Source organism: Durio zibethinus, chromosome 18 (genome assembly GCF_047325235.1).
Source record: "Durio zibethinus cultivar Kanyao isolate XHJ-2024 chromosome 18, ASM4732523v1, whole genome shotgun sequence".
Classification (NCBI taxonomy): Eukaryota; Viridiplantae; Streptophyta; class Magnoliopsida; order Malvales; family Malvaceae; genus Durio; species Durio zibethinus.
Genome location: NC_143179.1, coordinates 4358780 through 4375996, shown reverse-complemented (window position 1 = coordinate 4375996; position 17217 = coordinate 4358780). Strand labels below are relative to the sequence as shown.

The window sequence follows — 17217 nt, the reverse complement described above, 5'->3', positions numbered from 1 at the left end:
TTAGCGTGATGTATAGCATTAGTTAACATTTCATATAATAAAATGAGAAATCAAAATAGAATTTTATTTAAATTTAGAAACTAAAGATGTTATTTCCTCAATTTTTTTATATTTTAAATATATTTTTATAAAATATTAAATTTAAAATAATGTTTTTATATTTTAATTGTAATGTAATTTATTTTTAAATGTTTTTCGTTTTTTATAAAAATAGATTTTTAAAAATTAAAATTAAGTTAAAATTTTCAAAATCTTTTCAAAAAATATTTCATTATCATTTTAAACACAAAAAACTATTTTACATTAAAAAATATTATTTTATTAATAAATCAAATAGAAGATATTATTTTCTAACCCAAAAAATGTTTTCCCTTAAAAATATTAAGTACCTTTTTCTTTTCCTTTTTCTAATATATTTTATAAAGAAGAAAAAAGGAAAAAAATAAAAATAATAAAAGAAAAATTGATTTTTTATATTTCAAGTAAAATGTATAAAAAACTATAATTTAAAATATTTATTTAATTTTTTAGTTCGATATTGTTTATCACTAAAATGCTATTTTTAATAGAAAATAGATTTAAGAAATTAAAATTCAGTTAAAATTTTGAAAATCCTTTCAAAAATTTCATTTCATTTTTAAAAAATTTAATAAAAAGTTCTATATCATTTTAAAATATTAAGTAAAAAATTTATATCATTTTAAAAAAATAAATTTATTAATCTATTCAAAAATCTATTTTCTATAAAAAAAAATTATTTGAATACCTTTTTTATTAAAAATTTTTTTATATTAAATACAAAATTATTTTTCAATAACTCAATTTCTCTCCCATATCAGATTGAAAGCAGTAAAGGCCGTTTTGATTGTTTATTATTTTTTATTTTTTTATACATGTAAAATTTTAATAAAGAATATATTCAAAAAAAATTTTTTTAATAGAAAAAATACTATGAATGAATTAATAAATCTATTTTTAAAAATGATTTAAAAGTTTTTATTTTTTTAAAAGATATTGATTTTTTTATTTAATTTTTAAATTACATAAAAATATTACTTAATTTTTTAAAATGATATATTTTTTTTCAAAAGGATTTTAAAAATTTTAACTTAGTTTAATTTTTGAAAATTATTTTATAAGAAAAAGAAAAATATTTAACAAATAAATTAAATTATAAAAAATATAAATATGTTATTTTAAATTTAATATTTTATAAAATATACTTGAAATATAAAAAATTTGAGTTGATTTTTAAACTTTGAAAAAAATTTAATTTTAGTGCTTATATTTACCACGTGAAATACTAATTCATATTATTTACATGACATGAGTTAATATTTATTTTCAATTTAAATAATTATATAGATGAAAAATTAAAATAAGATAATTTTGAATAATTAAAATTTCATTAAAACTTTTAAAATTAAATATTAAAATAAAATTTAACTTAAAATTTAAGGATTACTGCTACATTTACCCTTTAAATTATAAAAACAAACTTTATAAAATAAATTGTAAAATCATAAGCTAAACCGTATTTTTATTCCTAAAATAAAAACAATTATTATAATATAATAACAATATATTTAATCAAGTAAAAAGAAAACGAAATAAATAATAATAATAATAATCCATCAATTACATGAGAAAGAAAAAGAACACTAAAACGGCGGCGTCGTATATCATGAGTAGTACTGACCAGAAGGATTAATATTGGAAAATAACAATAAAAAAAGTTTTTTTTTTCTGCCGCCGAACGAACCTGCCGAATAAAGCAGAAAGGAGGGGGACAAAGTGGACCCACATTTCCCTATTGCTCTTATCTGATACATCACCACCTGTCCCAATTCCTCGACTTTTGCCACGTGGCACTCATCAAACGGCTTCAACCTCTCCACACTCCCCTTCTTGTTTCCCCTGCTTTATTACTCTTTCAGTTTCAGTCTTCCCCTTCATATTTTTCTTTTTCTATAAATAATTCCTTTTTTCCCACTATGATTCATTGATTCTCATCAGATGATGATGATATCTCTTTTTTAAGGTATTTTTCTCTCTTTTATTTTAATGTGGTCTTTATTTGATAGTGTGATCATTATTTCAAGAATCTTTTTTTCGTCCTCTCTTTGTTTGATTCCATAAAAAAAAAAAAGCTAAAATGAAATTCCTGATTCCTTGTCCTTTTTTTTTTTTTTTTCTAAAAACACGAGAATTCAACTATCCTTAGCACTCTTTAAGTAGCGATTTTTAGTCTTATTAAGTTGATTTCGAACTGTTTTTGTTGATGACAGAACAGACAGGTAAATATAGTGTAAAAAGCTTGGTGATCATTGTTTCATATGACTATATATATTTGCATTTATTATTGTTTTATGGCTTAATGAGGTAACTTTATGCTTCATCCTTTAAATGGGGTTTTGAATATTTCTTCTGTTTCTTTTTTTGTTTTTTTTTTTTGTTTTTTTGTTTCCTTATGGGGTTACTTTGGTCGATCTAAATTAATGCTTCTGGATGAAGTATTCACTAAACTATTCAAAGTTTGATTTCGGGAGCATCTCTGTAATTGATTCTTTCAATTGTCTCTGATTTTGATTTGGATGAATCCGTGACTCTGATTCTGTTTGCCTAATAAAATTTTTAGGAGCCAATAAGAGTTTTATGTGTTGGTAATGTTCAGATGAATAATGATAACATGGATTTATATGCGTCCCACTCTGATTCAATGATTCTCATCAGATGATGATGATATCTCTTTTTTAAGGTATTTTTCTCTCTTTTATTTTAATGTGGTCTTTATTTGATAGTGTGATCATTATTTCAAGAATCTTTTTTTCGTCCTCTCTTTGTTCGATTCCATAAAAAAAAAAAAAAAAAAGCTAAAATGAAATTCCTGATTCCATGTCCTTTTTTTTTTTTTTTCCTAAAAACACGAGAATTCAACTATCCTTAGCACTCTTTAAGTAGCGATTTTTAGTCTTATTAAGTTGATTTCGAACTGTTTTTGTTGATGATAGAACAGGCAGGTAAATATAGTGTAAAAAGCTTGGTGATCATTGTTTCATATGACTATATATATTTGCATTTATTATTGTTTTATGGCTTAATGAGGTAACTTTATGCTTCATCCTTTAAATGGGGTTTTGAATATTTCTTCTGTTTCTTTTTTTGTTTTTTTTTTTTTGTTTTTTTGTTTCCTTATGGGGTTACTTTGGTTGTTCTAAATTAATGCTTCTGGATGAAGTATTCACTAAACTATTCAAAGTTTGATTTCGGGAGCATCTCTGTAATTGATTCTTTCAATTGTCTCTGATTTTGATTTGGATGAATCCGTGACTCTGATTCTGTTTGCCTAATAAAATTTTTAGGAGCCAATAAGAGTTTTATGTGTTGGTAATGTTCAGATGAATAATTATAGCATGGATTTATATGCGTCCTGCTACAATGATAGATGGTGACCTTTTGTTAGCCTTTTGGTTTTTGCAATTATGGTACTGTTTGAAGACCTGACTCTGTAATGCTGTTACTTATGTCCAGTTGTGTTGGAGGGTGAAGCAGACTTCAGTCGTCAGACCATGTTCTATGGTTCTAAAATGGGGAGTAAATGGGTTTTTCTTCTTGCTTCATGATATTAATTGATAATTTATTAGACAGTTAATCAAATGGGGGGAGTGTGTTCAAGGAAGAGAGGCCAACAGGTTGTTGAAGATGGAATGCGTAGAGGGGTTTCTGGAAGGTATGGGAAAAGTGGTAGTTCAAAGTGGCTTGTAACCTCCTTTTCACGGCCCATGGTAGTTCACCAGCCTGGAGTGGCCGTTTGTCCATCTCTCATGGAATTATGCATCAATAAAATATGCGAAGTATGTGTCTATCACATTGGCATGTTTCTTCAAGAATTGTTTTCTTTGTGTTTTCTAAAATTATTTGCTGTTACTGTCACAGGACATTGACCAGTATAGTTCATTTGCAATGCTGCCAAAAGATATAAGTCAACAGATTTTCAACAAGTTGGTTTTATCCCATCTTCTGACTGATGTTTTTCTTCAAAAGTTTCGCGATTGTGCTCTTGAGGTAATTTTCCCGAAGTGGTTTAAAAATATTTCACCATGTAAAATTCTTTTATATGAATTTCATAGATGATGTTGTTTACCAGATTTACATCCTGTGTTGACAGGATGTTTGGTTGGGTGAATGTCCTGGGGTGCAGGATAGTTGGATGGATATCATCTCTTCACAAGGGACGTCATTACTTTCTGTTGATCTTTCTGGCTCTGATGTGACAGATACTGGTTTGGGTCTTCTAAAAGAGTGCTCAAGCCTCCAAACCTTAACTTTTAACCATTGTGAAAACATTTCAGAAATTGGGCTGAAGCATATCAGTGGTATTTTCTATTGCCTTCTTTTACACCTTGGTAACCATAGGGCTGAATCTATAGTTCATCTGATTCTACTAACATGACAACAGCTCTTCTAGAGCTGATGATAGGCTTTATGCTTTTGTCCATGATGTATGACATGATCTTGAATTTATCTTCGAAGTTTTTGTACCCTACATTTTGGATGGATAGTCAGGATTAGTGATTTTAGCCTTGTTTAAAGTTCCCTACAATGTGCTATTAAATAAATGAAATGATATGTAACTATTTGCATTTTCTGGCATTTTTCTCTATTTTACTGTGACATATTACTAATTAAGAGTTACAATTCTTCTGAAAGTGAAGATGAAATATGTTTCTCTCTTTATTTATTCTTTGCAGTGGATCAATGATACTGAATAATTGGGGTAACAATTTTCAAGGTTGTCATTTTGATAGGATTTTGTGCTGGTTCTATTTAGTCAATTCATATTTCTTAGAAACAAAAACCTGGAATAGAAATATGGCATGCTTCCTGGATAGCATGTTTCTAAAATTGTTAAGTATCTATTAAATGTCTTGAAAACATTTTAAAAAAACATTTCTATGGAGCTGTGTAACTGTTTATGGTTGCAGACATTTGTTCCTTTATACTCTATATATGAATAGCAAAATCAAATCTTATATAGTTAATTAGTTATGCCTTCCTGTGATTAGGATATTAATGCAATAGTTCTTTGGATCAGCTCACTGTTTAACATTGTTTCCATGCTGGTCATGGGCATTATGTACCTTGATATTGTAGGCCTAATGAACTTGATGTCTTTGAGTTTTAAAAAGAGCGATGCAATTACTGCTGAAGGAATGCGTGCCTTTTCCAGCTTAGTTAACTTGGAAAAGTTGGACCTGGAAAGGTGCTCTGGAATTCACGGAGGATTTGTGCATCTTAAAGGTTTGTTGTGAATGAATAAATTTCCTAATAACAATTTAGAATGCATGTGTTCTAATGAACTGTTAAACTTGCACTGTAAATTTTCCCACTTCAAAAATGTGCAGTTTGTAATAATTAGCATCTTCTGAGCACTATACCATTTTTTTAAGGGTAAAATACATCATTGGTTACTCAACTTCTAAAATGATCACCTAACTATTAAATTTTTTTATTTAGTCATTAAAGTTTGAGTAAGTGATTTTCTGATCACTTAACTGTTAGTCTCTAACAGCCTCTGATGTAGCATTTGACACGTTAACTGTGGGGTGTTACGTGGCATTGCCACATCAGCAATTTTCTCCAAGATTTATAATGCCACATCAATAATACCACATGGCATGTCAGATGATGTGGTAATAACATGTGGTCCTTAAAAGCTGACATGGCATTGCCACATCAGCATGCTGTTAGAGACTAATGGTTGGGTGTCAAAAATGCACTTACTCAAACTTTAGTAACTAAACAAAAAAAAATTAATATTTAGGTGACCATTTAAAAAACGCGACCATAGTTCAGTGACCAGTGGTGTATTTTACCCTTTTTTTAATTGCTGGAATGAATTAATATTGTTATTTTACTCCTGAGAACAAGCTGGGAAAATGAAAGGACACCCTTATGATTTTTTTTTTTCTTATAAACACCTTATGATGTTTATTTATCACATATTGGGAGGAAAGGGGGACGATTCTCGAAGATAAATTAAACCAGGATTCAATCTCTTTATTGCATTACAATATGACCATTATGTATGCTAGGATAGAGTGTCAGTTGGACTCCCTATATTAGCCAGTTAGTGCAACATCTTTTCCAGTCATTTTGTTGAACTCTTTTTCTCAGAAGCTCTATCCTTTTTACCCATTGTCTTTTTCAGGTTTATCTAAACTTGAGTCTCTTAATATCAGATGCTGTAAATGCATTACAGACTTGGACTTGAAGGTTATTTCGGGTAATTTTGACAATTTTGTTAGGCTAATTGAAGACCGCTGCTTTTATACATCAGGTTTTTTTTTTTTTTTTTTTTTTTGGTTTCTTTTCACGACAGTTGATCAAGCTGACATGAATGGTCATCAATCATCATTGCATGTTGTCATCAGATAGTTGTGTCACTGTATTCACAATTATTATTTATTAATGATCAAGTGAGATTTAGTATATATAAGTGACAACTCCTCAACCTCCAAGAAGGGCAATAGATTCCAGAATTTTTTTTTTTTTGTATGGCTTTACATTTTTCTTTTATTTCAGGGTTTAATAATCTGAAGGAGTTGCAAATATCGAACAGTAACATTACAGATTTTGGACTGTCTTATTTGAGAGGTATTTATCTACCTGCACTTTTGCATGTTATTGTACTAACAGAACAAACTGTTTTCCTTTGTGCCATGTAAAAGGATAGGACTTCTCTTTGTTTATATTCATTCATCTTGCCTTGAGTTCGTAATACATTGAATATTTCATTATTATTTCATTTTAACTGTTCTATTTCAGGCTTCTTTTTTTTTTTTTCCCATCATCTCACTTTAGGAGTGCATTTTCCCTTTTATGTTATCATCATTTGGGTCTCCTATTAATGGCATCTTAGCCTTCTTTCTATTGTGGCATGTTACCTATTTATTAGAACTAATAATCTATCATCTTAATAAGACTGGTTGACCTAAAAAATTTAATAACTCTAGCATGTTATAACATTATTGTCTATGGCAGGTTTGCGCAAGCTTATCATGTTGAACCTGGAGGGATGTAATGTTACCGCTGCATGCTTGGATTCCATCTCAGGTACATTTTCTTGGTAGTAGCCTTTCCAGTGATGCCTATGATAGTACAATTACCAGCTGCTATACATTGAAAATGGCTGTGCCTTAGATGTAATGATACATTGAACGATTACTGGATTTGAATTATAATAATTTTCATATGTTATGCAATTATGTCTTAGTTTTTTTCCTGTTTATGAAGTGTGGATTTGAATTGGAATAGGTTATTCAATTAGATACCGGAGAACATATGTTATGCCTAGTTCATTATAAAAATTATTCATTCTATCCGCAGCTCTTGTCGCTTTGGCATACCTAAATCTTGGAAGATGTGGCCTAACTGATGATGGATGTGACAAGTTTTCTGGTGAGTTGTATTTGGTATCTTTTAGCCCTTTGATATTTTGAATAATCACATAGAACTATTGCATGGCTAATATAGTTAGTTAAAGTATTTACCCTTCATTTGCAGGACTTAAGAATTTGAAGGTATTGAGCCTGGCATTTAACAATATAACAGATGCATGTTTAGCTCACCTAAAAGGTTCTCTCTCTCTCCCCCATGCTTCTGCTTTGTACTCCATTAGTTTAACTTTTACTGGGAGTGGACCACTTGCATTCTTTCTTTGCCTTGAACAACTTTTAGAGGTCTGTGCATGTTAATGAATTTTACTAGTTTAGCTCAGTGAATTGCACTGGTACTTTCCATAAAAGATGGCAATTGTAAGACCTTCTTATTGTTAAAGTTAGTGGCTATTGATTTGGCACTTAGCTTATTCAGACAAAAGTGCTGATCTAACCATAATGATGATATTTGCAATCTTATGCTTTCAATTTTGACAAATATTATGATGTTAACTTGAGACCACAAGATGATAGTTAATAATTTTGGCACAGAGATTGTGTCTGAGGCAACCTTTAGTTAAAGATAGTGCTTTGAAAGTATCACAGGTAAAGTTTAAAAAGTCTGAAAATTCAATGCTAACTGATTTCTGGTTCATTCTTTGTATGTGATTGATTGACTATTAAAAAGAGACTTGTCCTAAATATGTTTCTTTCAATTCTACGGTGAACTAAAAAACCTTTGGTCCAAAGAGTGGACAATTTTGATTCCAATCCCATATATCTTTTATGTCTACCCTTATGTACTCGTGCTTTTTTGTAGTTCAACTAATTACTGTTGATTGAATTTGAATAAATGTGACCATTCATCCTTTGGTTCATTTTACAATTGATTCCGATGAATTTTTTATTTCAGGCTAAAATAACAAAAAAGTCCCTGAACTTTATCACTTTATTTACAAAAGCCCTTATACTTTTATTGGACCCAAATAAACCTCTAACCTTTACTTTGTCTCAAATACGCTCTTTACCTTCAATTTGTACCTCTTTACCTTCAATTTGTACCTTAACATAAGACATCATGCATGTAAGGCATCAGCATCTTGTGACTACAAATGCTTGAAGTAAAGCTTTTACTTATGTAAGGAGTCAATTTTTACTTGCTTAAAGAGAACTAGAAAACAAATACAGTGCTTTGTTTGAAAATAAGGGCTTATTTAGATACAAATAAAAGTATAAGGGCTTATTTGGGTACAATAAAATACAGTGGCTTATTTAAAAAAAGTGGAATAGTTCAGGGACTTTTTTAGTATTTTAGCTTTTATTTCAAGTGGTGATAAGTTTGTTTGATTTGGTATATCTTTTCTTTGCAGGATTAACAAAGCTGGAGAGCCTGAATTTAGATTCATGTAAAATTGGCGATGAAGGCCTTGCTAATTTGACAGGTTTTCATATCATGTTTCATTTTGCAGCTAGTTAAACTGTTATGTTGGATCTCCCTTAGCTTTGAACATTTTCATAACCGAGCTTATCTTTTGACTCTCTTTAGGCCTTTCACTCCTTAAAAGTCTAGAGTTGTCTGATACTGAAGTTGGAAGCAATGGGCTTCGACACCTCTCTGGTTAGTAATCTATCTCTTATCATCTTGCATCTGTGTGATATGACTAGTTTCAACCCCTGATATTAGCTATAAATTGCACAGTTCACTGATCCATTTTGAAAGGTCTCTTCCAGGTAGGTTTGCTTGTATCTATAACATTGTTTGCAGATTTCATTAAGATGCGTTTCTTTGGGGAATCTACCTTCTTATTGAGTTAACAAGTTCTCTTAATTCAGTTTTTATGTACACTTGAAATGGTTATTTTACCTGGATTTCTTTACTTGTGCTGCTCCATTGCCGTTGCCTTCTGTATATGATGTTGCTTTGAAGGAGAAAAGGACATATTTGATACTTCCAGTTGTTCCATATATACTGTTGTTCATTTGTTTCTGAAAGTGCGTTTATGCCATACACATTGACACTGGATGCAGGCTGAATTTATTTCATTGAATAGAATGTATACAGATTTTGCGGCAATCATATTGTTATAGTGTTTGCTTCATCACTGACCTAACAAGGCAAAGCAACAAAGCTTTAACGTTAGGGTTGTGATGTTTTAAATTTTCTATTTTAATCCTTGCCCTATTTCACATGGCCTTCTTTATTAAATTTTATGTTCTTGGTTTCAATATTTTCTGAAATATTCAGTGCATTATAATGTAATACAATTGATGCCGACTTGGTTCTGCTTTATTAGGATTGACTCATCTGGAGACCCTGAATCTATCATTCACTTCAGTGACTGATAGTGGTCTAAAAAGGTTATCTGGATTGACCACTCTCAAGTCACTTAATCTGGATTGTCGCCAAATTACAGATGCTGGGCTGTTGGCTCTGACAAGTTAGTATTTTCACTTATTTATGTGTATCATTCTTCTAACTTTTGCATCTAAATTGGTGGCACTCTGGTGTGCCTTTGCTCCTGTTTATGGTTTGTTGAAATCGTATGGTTGTATCTTTTGGTTGAGGCAAATGTATTTTTTCTGGTCTCTGTGGACTGAAGAAATATGTTCTTTTTTCCCTTGGTTTTTGTGTTGACCACTATGAAATGTAGGATGTCTACCCTGTTTTCCTTGTCTTTACTGCGTCAGGATAGCCAGGTTTGGAGTCATAAATTTTGCTGGGCTTTCAGCTGTGAACGTATAATTATATAAAAACATCACCTCTTTAGATGGAGAAATCTTTGAAAATAAATAAATAATAACTTAAATCTCCCATGGACTCTATCAATCTTTTCTAGTGTTTAGATGACAAATTTCTTAGGCTATATTTCATCCGTGGCTCTTGGTGTATAGTTGTGTATTACATTGAAACCAGTTCCATAGTGTTGTTTTTCACCATTTAGGTCTAGTATATCCTTCCATTGTTGTTTAAGATTCTCTTATAGATTGCTGCACCTAGATGCTTGAATTGAATAATTCATTTTTCTAAAGCTAAGTCAAATTGGCACGAAATTGTTGATCTGTTGTCAATTTTTATCACCTCTCTCTCTCTCTCTCTCCATCTTCTCATCATGTAATGTTTTAAGGATGTATACCAGGCATCACATTTTCTGATTTTTGAATGCAGGTTTGACTGGACTGATGCATCTGGATCTTTTTGGGGCTAGGATTTCGGACATTGGAACAAATTATTTACAATGTATGTAAAAAATATTGCCCTTGCATGAGTAAATAAAAATTGCAAGTTGCATGATGGTTGTAGCTGTTAAACCTTTGTTTCCTAGATGTTTTTGGTTTGCTTGTTTGAAAAACTTGATTGTTTTGGTTTGCTCTTGGCCTTGAAGATTGGATATGGACATACATACTTGAGAAGGTTCATGGGTAACTTTTGAGAAATACAAGGTCCCTTTAGTTAATCTATTGAGGTGTATATCTCTGATAATAGGATAATCAGTAGGCTCATGAGTACTTCTAGAACCGTGTTTATTAAAATGTTCTTATGGTCTTTACCAATAGGCCTTATATCGAGTTCAGCAAGATCATGATTTCAATGGAAACTTTTCTTACAAATTCCATTTTACACATTCTATTTTTGTGTTAAATGTTCTAACTCCTGCTTGTTTTCATGCCAAACAGGCTTCAAGAATCTGCAATCCCTTGAAATATGTGGAGGGGGTTTAACTGATGCTGGGGTCAAAAATATCAAAGATCTTGCCTCTTTAACACTATTGAACCTTTCACAAAACTGCAACCTGACAAACAAATCCTTGGAATTGATTTCAGGTGTGTTTTACCTCTATTCAGGATTTTATGTTGTTGGTTTAGCATATTTCTTCTTTCCCCTTTATTGGCCATCATTAATGCTATTGTTGAATATAACAAGCCTAGCCATGCTTGGAAGGAAAAAGAGACATACAAAGACAGCTACTTGTAGCTTGTATCTTTACTGCCAGATTATTTCATCCGGCAATAGCCCCATATGCATTCTTCCGCGGAACAAGTGATTTGAAACATTTTTCCTGTAGTCTAGTAACTTGGTCTATGACTAGTTGGTCCAGGAAATATGTCTAAACATGCAAGATAAATGGGCAGTCAAGAAAATGGGTCAATTGAGAGCTTATTTGGGGCCTGCTATAGTTGCTTCTGAATGTGAAAATATTCTAATCCATAGCTTCCATTGGTGATGTTCTGATGAGCTGACTGAGATCTTCTAATCATGGGTTTTCATTTTCTGGTGTAAATGCAGGACTGACTGGGTTGGTGTCACTAAATGTTTCAAATTCTCACATAACCAACGACGGTTTGCCGTATTTAGAGCCTCTGAAGAATTTACGCTCGCTCTCTTTGGAGTCCTGCAGGGTAACTGCCTCTGAAATCAAGAAGCTTCAATCAACTACCCTTCCCAATCTTGTCAGCTTTCGACCAGAATAATGCTCTGGGGGGAACTGTTAACATATGCTGTAAATAGTTGCTATCATCAACTGGAGGTAGCTCTCTCTACAATTTAATAAGTGTATTTAAGCGTGATGTGCTCAGGTAAATGTGCAAATTATATGGACAATCAATGTAAGGGGATTGTAAATATGCTTGGCTGCTGAATTTGGCAATTTCCTCTTCTTGTTTGAAGAAACAAATAAAAAAGAAAAATACGTACATTGACCTTCTATGTTTATTCAAACTGTTTTCTGCACATTGCCTCCCAAGTTTTTATCTTGAGATTTAAAACAAAAGGCAAAAACAAGAGGGCAAGAGGTTTAAACAAGAGATTCCACTTAGTTTGGGTAAATTGTTTCAGACCATGGTTTCAATTAGACGCATGCAAACAGAGCTACATGTTCGAATCTCGTATACAAAAAAGGCTAAATCTGAAAATGAATCCTCGGTCACGTATTGTACAACCGAATCTATGATCATCAATGCAATACAAAAATCTTTCTTCTAAAATTCTTAATAAAAGTATCCAAGCTGGTAATCAGAATGAGAAACTTGCAGCTGAAATGAAAAATCAATCAGGTAAGCAATCTATACATTATTTCAACTAAATTATGAATTCAGCCTGTATATTCTGCTTCTTTGAGGGGGAAGCTGATGAAGGTGAAAGCAGAAACCAACCAAAAAAACGGAAATCCTTGCTGCTGCTTCAAGTCGTCCCCAAACGTGTAAGGATGTATAATTGAACCTAATTACTTGAAAAAGGAATCACACAACTTTCAGAAGCTACAAAAGTCTCTCCTTAGAATCTGGAAGTTTAAGGCTGAAGCTTGATCTAAAAGAAAATTGCAAGAAAACCTGCAGAACCAACGATCAAGGTTATTCCTGGCAATGAATGCTTAAAATAAATTGCATACCATTCTCGAGATCATGGTAGTGGAGGTGAATAGACATGTAATTGAAAGTCAGACCAGTGAAAGGAATCAGCAATTTCCATTTTAGGGCTACAACATGCAGAAAGCATATGAACAAAAAATATATGTAATATAGGAAACTTAATCAAAGAAAAGCAGGAGCCTTATCCAAAAAATAGGCAAGAAAGAATGGGAGGCGCATCAGGTGCAGAGCTTCAACTCAAGAAGAAGCTACAGCAGTAAAAAAATGGGCCGCAACAGATTTTATCACACAGTCAATTGCCATTTATACTTAAGAAAGAATAAGCTTACCAAACTAAAATGCAGGACTACTTAGACAACTTCAAATAATATTAAGCACTTCGGCATGCCTTTCAACCACCAGTTTTCCTGGAAATCCCACTCAAAACAAAATGCAACTCATGCATGTTCCAATGCATGATAAATTTTTTAAACTTGCCGATGAAATAATGGTTCTAGTCGGAATGATGGAATCTCGCTTTGCCACTTTTTAGCTTCATACATCTCATTCCATGCCTGTATTATCTCGTCAATCTTAAACCCTAAACCTGCGATGACAAAATATAAGTTATGCTTCTAAGGTTTTTGCAGATGTTAGCTGCTGATACAAAGTTATGATTTCCAACTATATGTTACCTTCAAGTGTGTTGTTTTTTGAGCAGTGGTTCTTTATCATAACAGCTATATTGGTAGAAGAAGCTCCAGCATGCTCAAACTTCTCAACAGCCACCTCCAAACATTCTTGCCAGACAGGTAGTCCTAGTTTGAATTCCATGATTGAACGTTCATAAAGTATGGTACCCCATAAGAGGTTTGTCTGAGCACTCATGCTGACAGCCTGCTCTGCAGCTTCATCTGCTGATATATGTTTGAATAAACCATCCAATCCCATTTTCTCCAACTTCTTTTGCTCCTTATTTGATTTGGAAAGCTCACTCAGGCGTTGCCCTTCTAACTCCTCCTACATCTGCAAGCCCCTGTCCATATTTTCCTCAGCATTGTTATAAAGGTTCAGGACCTCCTCAGAAGGCCATGTTTCCAGATCAACATTGTTGCCGATTGCATAATACCAAGAAAGTTTTGCCTGCTCAAACTGTTGCTGTCCAAGAGCTAGAAGAGCTTCATAGAAATCTGGTTTGATTCTCAGTGCTTCTTCATATCTCTTACCCGCATTGCTATATTCTAATTGTGCCCAATCATAGGTAGTTTTGATCTGCTCAAGTATGGATTCTCTCGAACCGTCTTCTGTGAAGTACACCCTCTTCGTTGCCCAGGACATGTGAACACTTCCCCAGTTGAACAACGCTAATGCTGTCATCTCTTAGAATTTTCCAGCTGCTCTGTCAAAAAGGATCTGGGCCTCTTCACTTGTAACTGTGTCCTCCAAGGCCTCAGAATATTCCTTCATACCAAGTTCATGAAGATTCAAGTATGCATCTGAATCAAAGCCAACATAGTTCTTGAACAGTTGGGCAAACTCAATTATCCAGTCATCAATGCAACATGAATCTTTTCCTATTTCCATAACTTTTGTGGCATCCCCATTTCCAGCTGCCTTACCTTGTTTTATGTCAAAATTGGGAACTGCCTCACGCTTAAATCTCTCATAGAATGGATCCTGCTCAGAATTGACTTCCACAACATACAGCCTCAGAGAACCATGTGATTCTGCTGATATTTCAGCCAATCTCAACTCTTCATCACTGGTGATTGTGAGTAAATCACTTTTTTCATCTATGTATTTGATGATAAGAACTGCTCTTGAGCTAGGAAATCGATTATGAATAACTTGTCTTAGTTGCATAAGGCTGCAAATAATTGGCAACTGAGCCCATCTTATATCTTCTCCGAAAATCAACTTCACAGACTTCTTTGGTTCTTCTATTTTATTGCTAATTTTCTCGTTTACAACCAGTTTATCCTCAGATTTTCTTTCATCTATGTTTTCACCAACCTTCTTCTCCTCAATTTGGTCCACTACCTTGTTATCTTCAGCTTTATTGATCTTCTTCTTGTTCTTCTTCTTGGTTTTCTCTTTGACAACTTTTGGAATTTGTGAAGCACTTGGAGGTTCAATGTATTCTGGAGGCAATTCAATTACAGTATCATTAACCCATAACCCTTTTTTCTCAAGTGTACTTCTTACCCTTTCTGAAATCTCTAATGCCATGATATTTTTTGGCTCCATGTTTAGAACTGTATTAACATCTCTGAAAGCTAATTCCAACCAATTCAAAGCCTCGTAACACCTTGCTCTCTTTAGGAGTACTTTACCATACTTGGGTGTTACCTCTAGTGCCAAATTACACTCATGGATTGCCCTGGGGTACTCACTCAAACCCATCTGCATATAACATGCGGCCATATTACTTCTAAGATGGCACACATCTATGTGATTCTTTGGAAGTAATTTGAGGGCCTTGTCATATTTCAGCATTGTTCCTTCATGGTCCCTCTTCTGAAACAGTTTGTTCCCCTCTTCGTTCAATTCTTGAGACATGGCAATGAAAACTGCCGTGTCCTTATCATACACTTTGGAACTATTATCTCCAACTTTGCTTTGATTCACATTACCATCACCTGTTTGTCCTGTTTGCTTCTTGTTCTTTCCACTATGCTTACCCATTGCAAATCCAAAAATTTCTAACTACAAACACCGAACCCAAAATACTAGCACCGACTATATAACTTCACTCAAACTAGAAATTTCCACAAACAAATCAAATGAACCACAGCCAGAAGGAAAATCACTACCCTCTTGAACTAACTTCTCACACAAGTTAAAAATCCAATCCCAACATCTAAATCCACATACAACCTCCAGCAGGGCCAAAAGTAATAGCCAAACAACCTTAAAGCACTAAGTTTTCACAACTTTTACCATGAACAAAGATCCAGCAACCAATTCAAATACACTATATAAGACAAGCACACCAAATCAAACTCTTTTAGGCACCTAAAACCATCAAAACCCAGATAACATTTCCAAACAAAACCTCCAATTTTGGGTGTCAATCTACCAAAACAATTCCAAAAACTTAAATTGCTCCCTCTAAGCTAAAATGGGATATTCCCCTTTCCACACCAATATGTGCATAACATAAATCACCAGAAAATGAAAATATAAAGAGAAAAATAATATCTATACCTCCTCCAAAACCAGGAGTTGTCACTCCTTAACAAAGAATTACCAAATCCTAATTCAGAGAGAAACAAAACAATCCACAATCCCTCAACCTCAGCTAAAATGAAATGACCTTCATGCACAACCAAAAAAATAAAGAAGAAATAATTTTAAGGCAAAAGACTTATCTGGGAAATCATTTCTCAAGAATGGGGTATGGAAAATTTCCTGGAAATCTGAAAAGAGAATGTTTTCATGAGAAAATGGAATAATGTGCTGCAGGGAGAATATGGAAGAAAAGTCTGAAAAGAAAATAGACCAACGCCATTTTAATTTCAGGAAAATATAACGGGGCCCATTTTCGGTAGGATTCCAAGTTTCTTGGGGAAGTTTGATAAAAGGCCAAAGGCAGAGATATGTTTGACTAATGCCACTCCAGTTGTCATTAGACTTGTCACCTTCGGCAGGTTTTGCTACATACAATCCTAATAATTAAAAAATCTAATTCTATTTATTTAGATTTTGTATTTAATTTTTAATTTTTAATTTATTAATTAATTTTTTCTTGTTATTATTTTCTAAAAAATATAAAACAAAAAGTAAAACTTCTATTAAATTTTAAGGGGAACATTATTATTTAAGATTACAAAATTTAAGGCAATTTGTTTTCAAGTGATAGAGTATATTAATTAAAAGCATTATAAAGGAAAGGAACATGGTTATTGGTCTATTTGATTATTATAACTTTTTTTGGATAGTTAATTATTTAAAACCTTTTATTCCCAACTTATGATGCCAAAATAAATAAAATTTTTTTGATAAAAAAAAATAAATTTATGATGGATTCAGATTAGAAAAAAAAATGAAAATCATTTGTTTTGATTATTTTCTGGTGGTAAATGCTAATGTATTTTTTCCATTAACTTTATTAGACTTAACAGTAGTCAAAGATTATACATCATCATGATTACTACTTTTTTAATATATGAAGATCAATCATTAACTACTTAATGTTGATATTAGATAGATAACATCGTCAAAGTGTTATGATAACCTTTAAATATAAGTATAGAAACAAATATAATTAATGAATAAAAATAGTAAACCAATTAAAAAGAAAACTAAGACAAAAATGGCAATAGCCATTCCTTTGCTTGAAAGTCAGGCTGGAAAAAGTCATGCCAAACAGACATTTGAAAATTCTTATAATTCCGTATTTCAGCAATATCGATACATAGATTATTTTTTC

The 17217-nt window shown here is 32.4% G+C and overlaps 1 protein-coding gene and 2 pseudogenes across 15 annotated transcripts; 1 reads left to right on the top strand and 2 right to left on the bottom strand.

Annotated features, from left to right (window-relative positions):
- The first annotated feature begins 1748 nt into the window (after window positions 1–1748).
- LOC111299015 (uncharacterized) lies at window positions 1749–12168 on the top strand. Of its 13 annotated transcripts, none has more exons than XM_089747038.1 (17): window positions 1928–2041; window positions 2675–2758; window positions 3532–3854; window positions 3937–4065; window positions 4169–4376; window positions 5155–5301; window positions 6212–6340; window positions 6586–6657; window positions 7045–7116; window positions 7390–7461; window positions 7567–7638; window positions 8810–8881; window positions 8986–9057; window positions 9734–9877; window positions 10606–10677; window positions 11115–11261; window positions 11725–12168. In XM_089747038.1, exons 3-17 carry the CDS (start codon window positions 3657–3659, stop codon window positions 11907–11909), a joined length of 1791 nt encoding a protein of 596 aa, XP_089603164.1. In that variant the 5' UTR covers window positions 1928–2041; window positions 2675–2758; window positions 3532–3656; the 3' UTR covers window positions 11910–12168. The 13 variants fall into 13 exon arrangements, with proteins under 13 accessions (XP_089603174.1, XP_089603167.1, XP_089603164.1 ...); XM_089747039.1 differs by having other exon boundaries at window positions 1936–2041; window positions 2639–2758; XM_089747045.1 differs by having other exon boundaries at window positions 1941–2041; window positions 6212–6286.
- A 176-nt stretch (window positions 12169–12344) lies between these two features.
- On the bottom strand, window positions 12345–16334 carry LOC111300293 (protein PHOX1 pseudogene; annotated as a pseudogene). Of its 2 annotated transcripts, XR_016329632.1 has the most exons (3): window positions 13481–16334; window positions 13136–13392; window positions 12345–12767 (listed from the first exon to the last, which is right to left on the bottom strand). The product of XR_016329632.1 is annotated as a protein PHOX1 pseudogene, transcript variant X1 (transcript). The 2 variants fall into 2 exon arrangements; XR_016329633.1 differs by having other exon boundaries at window positions 12345–13392; window positions 13481–16288.
- On the bottom strand, window positions 13806–14162 carry LOC149513624 (protein PHOX1 pseudogene; annotated as a pseudogene).
- Window positions 16335–17217: the final 883 nt, after the last annotated feature.

Excerpts from the sequence above, each read along its gene's own strand:
- LOC111299015 (XM_089747041.1), top strand. The coding sequence starts at position 3,657 with ATGGGGGGAGTGTGTTCAAGGAAGAGAGGCCAACAGGTTGTTGAAGAT. Across the intron at positions 5,302-6,211 it reads AGGATTTGTGCATCTTAAAG|GTTTATCTAAACTTGAGTCT; the intron begins GTTTGTTGTGAA and ends TGTCTTTTTCAG. Across the intron at positions 6,341-6,585 it reads CCGCTGCTTTTATACATCAG|GGTTTAATAATCTGAAGGAG; the intron begins GTTTTTTTTTTT and ends CTTTTATTTCAG.